The 13,723-nt window shown below is 32.8% G+C and overlaps 5 protein-coding genes across 11 annotated transcripts in view; all 5 read left to right on the top strand.

The window, feature by feature from the left end:
* Nucleotides 1-2,965, top strand: part of LOC116851154 (fatty acyl-CoA reductase wat-like) — a 13,124-nt gene extending 10,159 nt beyond the window's left edge. The window contains exons 5-11 of one of the 3 annotated variants that reach the window (XM_032830271.1): nt 20-100; nt 171-322; nt 419-528; nt 739-937; nt 1,397-1,639; nt 1,701-1,958; nt 2,705-2,965. In XM_032830271.1, coding sequence (XP_032686162.1) covers nt 20-100; nt 171-322; nt 419-528; nt 739-937; nt 1,397-1,639; nt 1,701-1,958; nt 2,705-2,795 — 1,134 coding nt within the window. In that variant the 3' untranslated portion in view covers nt 2,796-2,965. Of the gene's footprint in view, nt 1-19; nt 101-170; nt 323-418; nt 529-738; nt 938-1,396; nt 1,640-1,700; nt 1,959-2,149 lie in introns of all 3 variants that reach the window. The other 2 variants (XM_032830275.1, XM_032830272.1) reach the window with 2 other exon arrangements.
* Nucleotides 2,966-3,864: 899 nt separating this feature from the next.
* The window catches only part of LOC116851155 (putative fatty acyl-CoA reductase CG5065), a 32,023-nt gene continuing 22,164 nt past the window's right edge, over nt 3,865-13,723 (top strand). Inside the window, exon 1 of the mRNA XM_032830277.1 lies at nt 3,865-3,932. Within this exon, the coding sequence (XP_032686168.1) occupies nt 3,914-3,932 (19 nt within the window). The 5' untranslated portion in view covers nt 3,865-3,913. The remainder of the gene's footprint in view (nt 3,933-13,723) is intronic.
* Nucleotides 3,882-10,655, top strand: LOC116851152 (putative fatty acyl-CoA reductase CG5065). Of its 4 annotated transcripts, none has more exons than XM_032830268.1 (11): nt 3,926-4,070; nt 5,144-5,294; nt 5,695-5,834; nt 6,397-6,525; nt 6,652-6,777; nt 6,832-6,983; nt 7,080-7,189; nt 7,392-7,590; nt 7,879-8,121; nt 8,188-8,445; nt 9,320-10,655. In XM_032830268.1, exons 2-11 carry the CDS (start codon nt 5,168-5,170, stop codon nt 9,393-9,395), a joined length of 1,560 nt encoding a protein of 519 aa, XP_032686159.1. In that variant the 5' UTR covers nt 3,926-4,070; nt 5,144-5,167; the 3' UTR covers nt 9,396-10,655. The 4 variants fall into 4 exon arrangements, with proteins under 4 accessions (XP_032686158.1, XP_032686159.1, XP_032686157.1 ...); XM_032830266.1 differs by lacking the exon at nt 3,926-4,070 and adding an exon at nt 4,716-4,763; XM_032830269.1 differs by lacking the exon at nt 3,926-4,070 and adding an exon at nt 4,774-4,878.
* The window catches only part of LOC116851156 (putative fatty acyl-CoA reductase CG5065), a 20,289-nt gene continuing 12,168 nt past the window's right edge, over nt 5,603-13,723 (top strand). The window contains exon 1 of one of the 2 annotated variants that reach the window (XM_032830283.1): nt 5,603-5,694. The gene's annotated coding sequence lies outside the window, so the exon portion shown is untranslated. Of the gene's footprint in view, nt 5,695-12,026; nt 12,348-13,723 lie in introns of those variants that run through there. The other variant, XM_032830282.1, reaches the window with a different exon arrangement.
* Nucleotides 11,661-13,723, top strand: part of LOC116851153 (putative fatty acyl-CoA reductase CG5065) — a 4,630-nt gene continuing 2,567 nt past the window's right edge. Inside the window, exons 1-5 of the mRNA XM_032830270.1 lie at nt 11,661-11,947; nt 12,348-12,487; nt 13,050-13,178; nt 13,305-13,430; nt 13,485-13,636. Coding sequence (XP_032686161.1) covers nt 11,791-11,947; nt 12,348-12,487; nt 13,050-13,178; nt 13,305-13,430; nt 13,485-13,636 — 704 coding nt within the window. The 5' untranslated portion in view covers nt 11,661-11,790. The remainder of the gene's footprint in view (nt 11,948-12,347; nt 12,488-13,049; nt 13,179-13,304; nt 13,431-13,484; nt 13,637-13,723) is intronic.

The raw sequence follows: 13,723 nt of genomic DNA, 5'->3' as shown, positions 1-13,723 counted from the left end.
GACTGTACGCTTCAATGAGGACATAAAAGTCGCTGCAAAAATAAACGTGTTTGGCACCTGCGCTATTTTTAAATTGGCCAAACGTATGCCGAACTTAAAGGTAATTGTTCGTCTCTAAAATTTTACTTTTTAATTAACGAGTTTTCCTTCTAATTAAAAAGTTTTTGTAGTCATTCATTCACGTATCGACTATAACTACTAACTGCTTGCTCACGGTGACACACATAGAGGAATGTTTCTACAAATATCCCATAGAATCTAAAGAATTTCTTACTCTAATGCGAACATCGTCCGAAGGCACGATCGACGAGAAGATATTAAAGTATATATTCTTATCATTTTATAATGCAATAACTAAATTGAACAAGTATATAAAATATATATAGAAAATGAAAGTACAACTAATGATTTTTGACAGAGTCGCCGCACAGTGGCCCAACACTTATACATTTACAAAAGCAATCACGGAGGTATTTATTAGAGATAACAGCGGAAGTTTGCCAGTGGGAATTTTTCGGCCATCCATCGGTGAGTAACCAATTATTTCAGGAAGATTGTTAGCAGTTGATAGTCTTAATCCGCCTTTCAATCAAGTTTAAAACTATATTTATAGTTTCCCAACGTCAGTATAAGACATCGACAATGCGCAATTTGTATTTTTATATATACAAATATTTTATTTATTTATTTCATTATAAATTTGTACAACATGAAAAGTTTGTATTTTTTCTTCTTTAGTGATAAATACCGCTCGCGAACCGCTCGTGGGATGGATAGATAATTATAATGGACCGATAGGAGTGTTGACGTTTTTCTCTAAAGGCCTAATAAGGTTTTTCAGGGGCAATTCTGATTGTTTGGCGAATTTTATACCTGCCGACATCACCGTAAATGCTCTAATTGCCGCCGCGTGGGATGTTTTTAATCAACCCCACAAGTATGATTCTGTACGATAGGCATTTTTACAAATATGTCAAATAAAGTGTGAAGTTCATGCTGATAAGAATCTGACTCCAAAAAAATGCCCAAAGAAATTTTCTTTTATGATAGTGATAAGACCATTAAGAAATAAGGGCTAATGTTCGTGCAAATGTAATGTAATAAGGGAGGATAATAATGTTTGTAACATTATTATCTGCAAACATTATTATCTTCCCCCATTACATTACATTTATACGAACACCAGCATTTAGCTCTTAATAGCCTTATTATTATCATATAAGTTTGGTTTTATCATTAGAGCTCTAAAGAAACATGTTTAAAATGTTCTTTATCACTTAAAATTTACAGGTCGTGATAAAATGTTTTTTTTTCCAACATCGTGGAGTCATTGTCTGGATTTTTATTCTTACAGCGAATAGTTTTTACGTGTTAACCTGACACTTTCTAATTGTAGGAGAGGCGATAAAATGTTAATTTATAATAGTGTATCGACGAAAGATGCGCCTTTGTTTTTGGGTGATTACATTACTCACATGCGATTAAACGCTACAAAATATCCGACGAAAGACTGTTATTGGCTACCAGTTTTTACTTCAGTCAGAAATAAGATTATATATAAAATATGCATTTGGTTCGGCCACTTGTTGCCCGCTTTATTCATCGATATCTTTCAAAAATTCACAAGTGCTCAGCAAAGGTATTCGAAGATTGCGTCGTATGTACCGAAGTTCACGTTGATGTTATTTTATCTCTTTCAGATTATGGAAATTGTACAATATGATTCACAAATATCAGGACGGAATTAGTTACTTTGTGATGCACAATTGGACACACAGTGAGGATAATATTCAAGCGATGTGGCGAAGAATGGACGAAAATGAAAAATTTTTATTCGACTTTAACATGAAAGGTTTCGATTGGCCGAAATATTTAGATGATCATTTTAAAGGTATGCGCCTTTACCTGCTTAAGGATGATTTAAGTACTTTGGAAGACAGTCGTATCAAATGGAAGAGGTAATATATATTTTCGATTTAATAATAACTTAATTAAGTAAAATAACTTTAAATGTCAATAAGAATAAGAATATATTAAATTCGACTTAAAATTCTCTACAATATCAAAGAAAGGAACTGATATTTGAATTCAAGGTGCCATTGATTTCTTTATAATAAATATTTTATCTATTTCTTTTTGTATGTGGCAGCCTGTAGGAAATAAATAAATGTTCACTTTACAATTTTTTTTCCAAATTGTCGGGAGCGCCTCAAAAACCATGCGGACACAGCACACTTTATATATTTGCTATTTGTACATATTAATTATTATATACACACGTATATGTATACCATTTGCACCTGAAAAGTTAACAAAAGCAGTACCTAGACAATAGTTAACTTTCTTATGTGAAAAAATAATCTTAGAGAAGAATATGTCTCTTTGAGGTTTCAAAACTTTATATGTGATAATGTTACTTGCTTTGCATCACTTTTAGCTATTTTGTTAGAGGACTTGAAACTTTTGCTACGCTTATTTGTTCGCTAAACTAAGAAAAGTCAGAAAATATGCAGTTTCCAGAAAGTAATGTAAGAAAATTAGTCGGAATTGTGGTTTGTAGTTTACTGAACCGGTTGGTCGCGTTTTAGGATTAATTCAAATTGAAATGTGTTGAATCGATTGTTATAAAATAGAAATGTGTGATGTAGAAAGGCATTTCATTACATAATGTTATGTTTGTCCTAAATAATAGCATGAATTTTAGATTGTACTGGATACATCAAGTGACCAAAATCGTCTTTATATTTATCGTCTTCATGTTGGTCTGGAAGCTATTTACAGAAATACTTTTGTAAACTATATTTATTTCATGCACAGTTATAATATCAATTGGATGCTATAAACACGCATTATATAATTTTGTTGAGGGATAATGTAAAGAAATGTGTTTATGTAAAAAAATATGTTTATTAAAAAAATCTCTGTAGCCATGACTTGTCAATATACGTTACAAAATGCAGCAGAACATATTTATCATAAGTTTTCCTACTGCGTAAAAATGTTGCGTAAAAACATAATATACGATTTCGTTTCTTTTTTTTTTGATTTTGTTCGAGATTCGAACCGTCAAAATCAGCTGAATCTGTCGATCCCGTCTTGGGCTTGCTGAATTCGCGGATAAATAAACAACATTTAAAGGCTTGACAGTTACGACGACTCGACGCGGACAGATCAAAACAACACACGCTCAGCTCAATCACGAGCTTTTCATTAGCTTCATACGCTCTCGAATGTTTAAATTCTAACTGATAATTCCGGCCACACGGATCAATCCGCGATTGCGGCAATAGAATTCCTTGTTCACAAATGTCTACATATCTCCGCGAGCGGTGATTCGCGAAAAGTCATTTACCGATTACTGTTCGTTCTTCTTGGATCTACTTGGTCTTCGTCGCGTAAATTAATCTTTCACTTTCTTCCGAGCGATCTTCTTTTGACTCAATTGTCATCTCGGAAGGTCGAAGTTGTTCGTCCAGCGTTACTATTTTCGCGTCGCAAAATGTCGTGCGAGGCTCACGATTTCTGTGGGATCCGTCGGATCTACGGATCTTCGACTCTCCGACGAACTCCTTCGTTATACCGCGAACTACGTCGTTGTATCGAGAATCTACATTGTTAACTTTATAAACTGTTAGTAAAGTGTTCGTTGAAAGGAACGGAATGCGTTCCATCAGGTCGCTCCATGACCTTGCACCTTTCTCTCACCCCTCCCTTTTGCCAATCGCTGAAACTCAGCGTTTTCTCGCAAGTATCGTCGTCTCATATGCGAAAACGAAACGAAAGGTTTAACTCTTACAATATATAAGAGACGTGCTGTCTTAGTGAAATTAGTGAAATTAGTGTCTCTCTTGCATACACCCACTCGCAGATCGTAGCTGAAATTAAAAGTAAAGAGGTAAATCAGTATTACTTCATGCAAGTACCGAACACAGATACTAACAGGATGAGCGACCATTTGTTACATACTAACGATTCCAACCAATCCAAAATAGTACATTGTAGGAACAAGAGCAATATTCAAGAAACACCAATACAAAAGTTCTACGCGAACCAGACGATCTTCATTACAGGTATTTATTATACAAATTATTATTGTATATATGCAATGCAATCAACAAAGAAATATTAAATAACAATTGACACATATCGATATTGAGGTTTTGGGGAAGTACTCGATTTAGATCCCGGATTACTGTCGCATGTTTCGAAGATTTGTTTCCGACTTTGCGCGAACATTTTAATACTTTTCTTCAAAAAATGAGAAAAACTTAATGGTGTCAACACTTGGATGATCCAACAGTTTTAGTTCGTTCCTTTCCTTAACGATATGCATTGAAATGTTTACGAAAATTTGAAAACAAATTCACGACGGATATAACATCAAAATTGAAAATCAGATCTATCAGTTGACCTAATATGGTCAACTGATATGGTCAGTTGATATAATTCTTTGTAAGAACTGATCACAAGTACATCTTCCCATTACTTCTATAAATAGCTTATAAACTGTTAACTCTCATCTGGAGCACTGAGTTACGTACATCCGTGTTATGTATAACAGCATAACTAGCACTCACAAGCAAACCACAAGTATCAGTAACATAACATTGATGTTTGAATGTCAGCTCAACCATATATTATTTCATATAACTGTTACACGTTATGTATATGTTATGTAACACATAACAGTTACATAACAAACCACATGGTTGTGCTGACATTACATATCTATGTTATATTACTGGTACATAACTACGGTGCTGGTATGTTGGGCATGTTAGATATTCACAATCCGGAAAGTTCGGGGAAACTGGAGAGTAGGGGAAAAGAAAAATTTTCCGAGTCTCTACTACCCATTACCAATAATGGACTTAGAAGGTTAAATGGGAAATCTCCGTTTTAGAGACGTGACTTGTCAGTCTACATTAAAAACAGCAGCAGAACAATTCACCAAAAATCTTTCTAAAATTTTCTACTAAAAATGTTGACATAATATACGATTTTGTTTTTTGCTTATTTTTTTGGTTTAACTTTTATAGTATATAAGTGTCGTACTGTCTTAGTGAAATTAGTGTTACGTTACATATATCTACTCGCAGATCGTAGCTAAAATTAAAAATAAGGACAGTATTACTTCATGCAGGTATTGAACACAGATACTGACAGGATGAGCGATCATTTGTTACATACTAACGATTTTAATCAACACAAAATTGTGTATTGCGGAAACAATACCAAAATTCAAGGAACGCCGATACAAACATTCTATGCGAACCAGTCGATCTTCATTACAGGTATTTATTGTATAAATTATTATTGTATATGTGCGATGTGATCAACAAAGAAACATTAAATAAAAATTGACACTCATACCGATACCGAGGTTTTGGACTAGTACTCGATTTAGATCCCGGATTACTGTCGCATTTTTCGAGAATTTGTTCCCGACATTCCGCGAACATTTCAGTACTCTTCTTCAAAAAGGGGAAAAACTTGAAGCTTAACGGTGTCAACACTTGGATGACATTGACGAAATTCGCGGTTTCAGTTCGTTCCTTTCCTTGACGAAATACATTGCAATGTTTACGAAAAGTTGAAAACAAATTCACGACGAATATAACATCAAAAAGCGAAAATTAGTTCTATCAGTTGACGTCATAGGTCAAACAATAATGGTGGAATATGATTAATTAGGCGGAACTGGATTCCTCGGAAAGGTCTTGATTGAGAAATTGCTGCGAAGTTGTCCCAATATCTCCAAGATATACATGATGATAAGATCAAAGAAAAACAAGAGCGCCACGAGTAGACTGGCCGAAATCTTCGAGAGTTCCGTAAGCATAATGAGTGTCAGGAATTACTTAAGTTTTCGAAGCGATTTTTGAAGCCTATGTCTGATCATCTCTTTTTGTCACTCTTGCTTGCCTGACGAATCACACAATTCACACTTACAGTATACAGTTTGAGGCATTAGAATCTATTCATAGAGTCCCTCTTTAAAGAGCTTTTTAGAGGCTGAAAGAATCTAACTAAAAATAGTTTCTTATGCGTAAAATTTAGCTATTATATAACTGATGTGTATGACGTATCATATCTGAGAAATTGTAATTATGATATAGTAATAGATTTTATCTTAATCATAAAATGCTATCATTAACGCGTTTTTTATAAGATTTAATTATTTACACTCATGAGGCTATGAGCTTCACGAACGTCAGTTTCATGACTCAGCGTGTAAGCTAGAACGGCAAGGAAGGATGAGTAGACGCTGCTTTTAAAAATCGCCTCGAAAGTTTGAGCAATTCCTAAGAATGGCATAAGTAATAAGTAATGACGTCTAGATCTTGTGAAATTGTCGCGGTAAGTTCTTATAGACGTTATAACAATCATCCATAGCTGTTCCAGCGAATAAAGGAGGAGGTGCCGAATTTTCATGAGAAGGTCGTGCCCCTCTTGCAAGTTGGTGAATTGGACGAAGAGTGCCTAGGACTTACGAAGCATGATATAGACCAAGTGATAAGTGAGGTGAGCCATTTAGATTCCACTGACCACTTCTCTCAAAGTTGCTTTTATCGTATAGTTGAAAAAGAATTCATAGTAATGCAAACAAGTGAGCAAAATTTCAATTGATAAAAATATATTTTATCGCAGGTATCGATAATTTTCCACTTAGCAGCGACTGTACGCTTCAATGAAGACATAAAAGTCGCTACAAAAATAAACGTGTACGGCACCTGCGCTATTTTAAACTTGGCCAAACGTATGCCAAACTTAAAGGTAATTATTCGTCTCTAAAGTTTTACATTTTATTTACCAAGTTTTCCTTCGTAGTCATTCATTCACGTATCGACTATAACTACTAATTGCTTGCCCACGGTAACACACATAGAAGAATGTTTCTACAAATATCCAATTGAGTCTGAAGAATTTCTTATTCTAATGCGGACATCGTCCAAAGGCACGATCGACGAGAAGATATTAAGGTGTATATTTTTATTATTTTGTAATGCAATAAGTAAATTGAACAAATATATACAATGTATGTAGAAAATAAGAGTACAACTAATAATTTTCGACAGAGCCGCCGCACAGTGGCCCAACACTTATACGTTTACAAAAGCAATCATGGAGGTAATTATTAGAGACAGCAGCGGAAGTTTGCCAGTGGGAATTTTTCGACCATCTATCGGTAAGTAATCAATTATTTCAGGAAGATTGTTAAAGTTAGATAGCCTTAATTCGGTTTTCGAACAAGGTTGGAAGTATATTTATATTTTCTCAACGTTAATATTAAGACATTGAAAATTTGTATTCTTATACAAATATTTTATTTTTTCATTCTATTTAAAAATTTGTACAACATTAAAAGTTTGTATTTTTCTCGCCTTAAGTGATGAATACCGTCCGCGAACCGCTCGTGGGATGGATAGATAATTATTATGGACCAATAGGAGTGACGGTGTCTATCGCTAAAGGCCTAACAAGGTTTTTCAGGGCCGATTCTGATTGTTTAACAAATTTCGTACCTGCCGACATCACCATAAATGCTTTAATTGCCGCCGCGTGGGATGTTTTCAATCAACCGCAAAAGTATGATTCACCATGATAAGCACGTCATTTTTACAGATACGTCAAATGCAGTGTAAAAGTTCATACTAATGAGAATCTGGCTTCAAAGAAATGTGTTTGCATAGTTACTCTGTTTAACAGCGAAGAGATAAAATTTTCTTTATCTTTCCAAATTCCCGAATCGTAATAAAATTTATTTCATTTTCAAAATCATCGAGACATCGTCTGGATTTTCACTCCTATAGCAAGCGCGCGCACGTAAATAGTTCTTACGTTTTATACTAAATTTCTTCCATTTCCTAATTGCAGGAGAGGTGACAAAATGATAATTTATAATAGCGTATCGACAAACGACGCGCCTTTATTTATGGGTGATTATACCAATCACATACGATTAAACGTTCGAAAATATCCGACGAAGCACTGCTATTGGATGCCAACTATTACATTGGTAAAAAATAAGATTATATACAAAATGTGTATTTGGTTTGGCCACCTGCTGCCCGCTTTATTCATACAAATCTTTCAACAATGCATAGGTGCTCGGCAAAGGTATTTGAAGATAACACCGTATGTATGGGAGTAACATTCTCGTCGACATTATTTCATCTCTTTCAGAATATGGAAATTGTACAATATGATTCACAAGTATCAGGATGCAGTTAGTTACTTTACTTTGCATAATTGGATACACAGCGATGATAACATTCAGGCGATGTGGCGAAGCATGGACAAAAATGATCAGTGTTTATTCGACTTTAACATGAAAGGTTTTGATTGGTCGAAATATTTGGATGATCATTTCAAAGGTGTGCGGCTTTACTTGCTTAAGGATGATTTAAGTACTTTGGAAAATAGTCGTATCAAATTGAAGAGGTAATATATTTTTTATTTAATAATAACATAAATAAATAAAATAACATTAAATATCGATAATAGTGAGAGTGTATTCAATTCAACTTAAAATTCCCTATAATATCAAGGAAAGAAACTGATATTTGAAGAATTCAAGGTGTCATTGACTTTTTTATAATAAAATTTTTAACTATTTTTTTTGTATGTGGAAGTCTACATGATACAAATAAATGTTGACTTTACAGTCTTTTTTTTTAAATTATCGATAGCGCCTCAAAAATCTCACGGACCATTACACAGAACACTTTATATATTTGCCATTCGTATATTAATAATTATATACGTATATTAATAATCATTATATTTATATATAATTACATTATATATTATTATATATTAAATAATAATAATATTATATATTATTATATTTATAATTGTTATATTAATATACCCGTATATTAATAATTATATACGCACGTATATGTATAACATTCGCAGCTAAAAAGTTAACAAAAGTAATACCTAAACAATAGTTGACTTTCTAATGTGAAAAAATAATTTTAGAGAAGTTTTTGTCTCTTTGAGGCCTAAGAGTTACATTCTTTGTGCATCACTTTCAGTTTTCATCATAGAACCCCGGGAAAACATTTTTTGCGCTATTTAGTTTACTAAATGAAGTCAGAAAATATACAGTTTTCAGAAAGTAACGTAAGAAAATTAGCTGGACCGTAAATGTGGTTTTAGAGTTTAATGGACCTCGTTAGTGAGATTTAGTGTTAATTAAAATTGAAATGTGTTGAATCATTGACAGTTATTATGAAATACAAATATATGATGTACAAAGCGCATTTACATATTTTTACATTTGAGCTTAAAATAATATTATGAATTTCAGATTGTACTGGATACATCAAGTGACAAAGTTCTTGCTTACATTCATCGTCTTTATGTTGGTCTGGAAATTATTTTAAGAAATATTTTCGTAATCTTGACTAATTCCATGCGCAATTATAATATCAAATGGGCGCAATAAGCACGCATTATATAATTTTGGTGAAGGATAATTAAAAAAAAACAGTGTTTAAATAAAGAAATAAATAATAATTTATGTAGAAAACACAATCAGATAAAAAATGATCTTATGTATATGTACGTATGTGTCATACATTAAATCTTAATCTTAATCTGATTAATTAACTACCTGACGAACGAAATTATATATCTTCATTCTAGATTTTCAGTTTCAACCGAACCTGGGCAACATTGAGTTTTCTGTATTTCAGTATATATAAAAAAAGAATAAGAAAAACATATACCAGTACATAAAAGAGAAAGATGATAGACAAAAGTTTTGTATAAGATAGATACATTTTATTTGGCTAACTTATATATTCTGCATTTTAAAAAAGTAACATAAAATATACCATTATCCCTTTTGAAATGGGTCATGTGGTTATGGTAAAATTTAATATTTTATAAAAATATTAAATTTAATTTAATGTTTTATAAAAATATTAAATTTTATCATAACCACATGACATTTCAAGGGGGATAATGATATATTTTAAGCTTCTTTTTTAAAAAGCAGAATCCAATATTTAAGTTAGCCAAATACTTATACTTAACGAAATACTTACACTTTGTTTATATATACCGAAAGCTCAATATTGTCCAGGTTCGGTTGAAACTGGAAATCTAGAATGAAGATATATAATTTCGTTCGTCAGGTAATTAATTAATCAGATTAAGATTAAGATTTAATGTATGACACATACGTATATATACATAAGATAGTTTTTTATCTGATTGTATTTCCTACATAAATACGTGTTTCATCGATTAAAAGAAAAAAATAAATTATAATAAGAGATATTTATTTATTCTTCGCCGCACAGCAATACTATATAATAATATAAAATTAAAAGAATTAAGAATTATGGCACCCTTGATAGAAACTTAGACTCCCGAGAAGTACACATCAATACGCAAGAAGATACGCTCAAACTGACGCGACCGTGTTCGTGAAGCTCACGTGCTGTCAAAGTCAAAGTTTCTATCACTGTATGCCACATATATAGATTATAAGTAGCATGCGATATTAATCAGTAAGCTTATGAAGCGCTCACACACACCACTGATACTAATTAAATCACTTATTGCTTTCATTTCATTGCTCTAAGACATTTTTAAATATATTTTAATAAAATAAATTTATTAAGTGTTGAAATGTACACGTTGGCCAAGAGAAAATTTTATTAATACTACAGTTAGAGATATAAATTAAATTCTGCAATATAATATAATATAATACCCTAATATAATATAATATAATATAATTAACATTATGTATAATATAATATAAGAAAAACATCTTTGATCACAGTTGAACAGCACACTGTCAACGAGACAGCTCAAGTGAAGGAAGGAGACTGAAAGTTGTGACCACACTGTCATAAATATTTGAAATGAAACATGACTGGAGATATATCTCGTGTTTATCTACATTTTAGTGTGAGGAGAGTGGAAGATTAATAGAAACTTTTATACTTTATGTTATATAATCATTACTTGGTATTTACTGGATTCTCAAATTATCTCATACTTCGCATTTCATTTCTATATCGTTATTCGCAAAGCATATACGCATATAGACAATAAGACCCAACTATAAGATATAATTCTTTGTAAGAACTGATCACAAGTACATCTTCCCATTACTTCTATAAATAGCTTATAAACTGTTAACTCTCATCTGGAGCATTGAGTTATGTACATCCGTGTTATGTATAACAGCATAACTAGCACCCACAAGCAAACCATAAGTATCAGTAACATAACATTGATGTTTGAATGTCAACTCAACCATATATTATTTCATGTAACTGTTACACGTTATGTATGTTATGTAACACATAACAGTTACATAACAAACCACATGGTTGTGCTGACATTACATATCTATGTTATATTACTGGTATATAACTACGGTGCTCGTTTGTTGGGCATGTTAGATATTCACAATCCGGAAAGTTGGGGGAAACTGGAGAGTAGGGGAAAAGAAAAATTTTCCGAGTCTCCACTACCCATTACCAATAATGGACTTAGAAGGGAAATGGGAAATCTCGGTTTTAGAGACGTGACTTGTCAGTCTACGTTAAAAACAGCAGCAGAACAATTCACCAAAAATCTTTCTAAAATTTTCTACTAAAAATGTTGACATAATATACGATTTTGTTTTTTGCTTATTTTTTTGGTTTAACTTTTATAGTATATAAGTGTCGTACTGTCTTAGTGAAATTAGTGTAACGTTACATATATCTACTCGCAGATCGTAGCTAAAATTAAAAATAAGGACAGTATTACTTCATGCAGGTATTGAACACAGATACTGACAGGATGAGCGATCATTTGTTACATACTAACGATTTTAATCAACACAAAATTGTGTATTGCGGAAACAATACCAAAATTCAAGGAACGCCGATACAAACATTCTATGCGAACCAGTCGATCTTCATTACAGGTATTTATTGTATAAATTATTATTGTATATGTGCGATGTGATCAACAAAGAAACATTAAATAAAAATTGACACTCATACCGATACCGAGGTTTTGGACTAGTACTCGATTTAGATCCCGGATTACTGTCGCATTTTTCGAGAATTTGTTCCCGACATTCCGCGAACATTTCAGTACTCTTCTTCAAAAAGGGGAAAAACTTGAAGCTTAACGGTGTCAACACTTGGATGACATTGACGAAATTCGCGGTTTCAGTTCGTTCCTTTCCTTGACGAAATACATTGCAATGTTTACGAAAAGTTGAAAACAAATTCACGACGAATATAACATCAAAAAGCGAAAATCAGTTCTATCAGTTGACGTAATCGGTCAAACAATAATGGTGGAATATGATTAATTAGGCGGAACTGGATTCCTCGGAAAGGTCTTGATTGAGAAATTGCTGCGAAGTTGTCCCAATATCTCCAAGATATACATGATGATAAGATCAAAGAAAAACAAGAGCGCCACGAGTAGACTGGCCGAAATCTTCGAGAGTTCCGTAAGCATAATGAGTGTTAGGAATTACTTAATTTTTCGAAGAGATTTTTGAAGCATATGTCTGATCATCTCTTTTTGTCACTCTTGCTTGCCTGACGAATCACACAATTCACATTTACAGTATACAGTTTGAGGCATTAGAATCTATTTATAGAGTCCCTCTTTAAAGAGCTTTTTAGAGGCTAAAAGAATCTAACTAAAAATAGTTGTTTATGCGTAAAATTTAGCTATTATATAACTGATGTGTATGACGTATCATATCTGAGAAATTGTAATTATGATATAGTAATAGATTTTATCTTAATCATAAAATGCTATTATTAACGCGTTTTTTATAAGATTTAATTATTTACACTCATGAGGCTATGAGCTTCACGAACGTCAGTTTCATGAGTTAGCGTGTAAGCTAGAACGGCAAGGAAAGATGAGTAGACGCTGCTGTTAAAAATCGCCTCGAAAGTTTGAGCAATTCCCAAGAATGGCATAAGTAATAAGTAATGACGTCTAGATCTTGTGAAATTGTCGCGGTAAGTTCTTATAGACGTTATAACAATCATCCATAGCTGTTCGAGCGAATAAAGGAGGAGATGCCGAATTTTCATGAGAAGGTCGTGCCCCTCTTGCAAGTTGGTGAATTGGACGAAGAGTGCCTAGGACTTACGAAGCATGATATAGACCAAGTGATAAGTGAGGTGAGCCATTTAGATTCCACTGACCACTTCTCACAAAGTTGCTTTTATCGTATAGTTGAAAAAGAATTCATAGTAATGTAAACAAGTAAGCAAAATTTCAATTGATAAAAATATATTTTATCGCAGGTATCGATAATTTTCCACTTAGCAGCGACTGTACGCTTCAATGAGGACATAAAAGTCGCTACAAAAATAAACGTGTACGGCACCTGCGCTATTTTAAACTTGGCCAAACGTATGCCAAACTTAAAGGTAATTATTCGTCTCTAAAGTTTTACTTTTTATTTATCAAGTTTTCCTTCGTAGTCATTCATTCACGTCTCGACTATAACTGCTAACTACTTCACCGCGGTAACACACATAGAAGAATGTTTCTACAAATATCCTATTGACCCTAAAAAATTTATTACACTAATGCGAACGTCGTCTGAAAACACGATTGACGAGAAGATATTAAGGTATATATTCTTATCACGTTAAAATGCAATAAGTAAATTAACATATATGTGTAATATATATAAAAAATGAAAGTACATCTAATGATT

The sequence above is a fragment of the Odontomachus brunneus genome, unplaced genomic scaffold, assembly GCF_010583005.1.
Source record: "Odontomachus brunneus isolate Ranch 3 - 2012 unplaced genomic scaffold, Obru_v1 Obru_scaffold_167, whole genome shotgun sequence".
Lineage (NCBI taxonomy): Eukaryota > Metazoa > Arthropoda > Insecta > Hymenoptera > Formicidae > Odontomachus > Odontomachus brunneus.
This window is presented reverse-complemented; position numbering and strand designations above follow the sequence as displayed.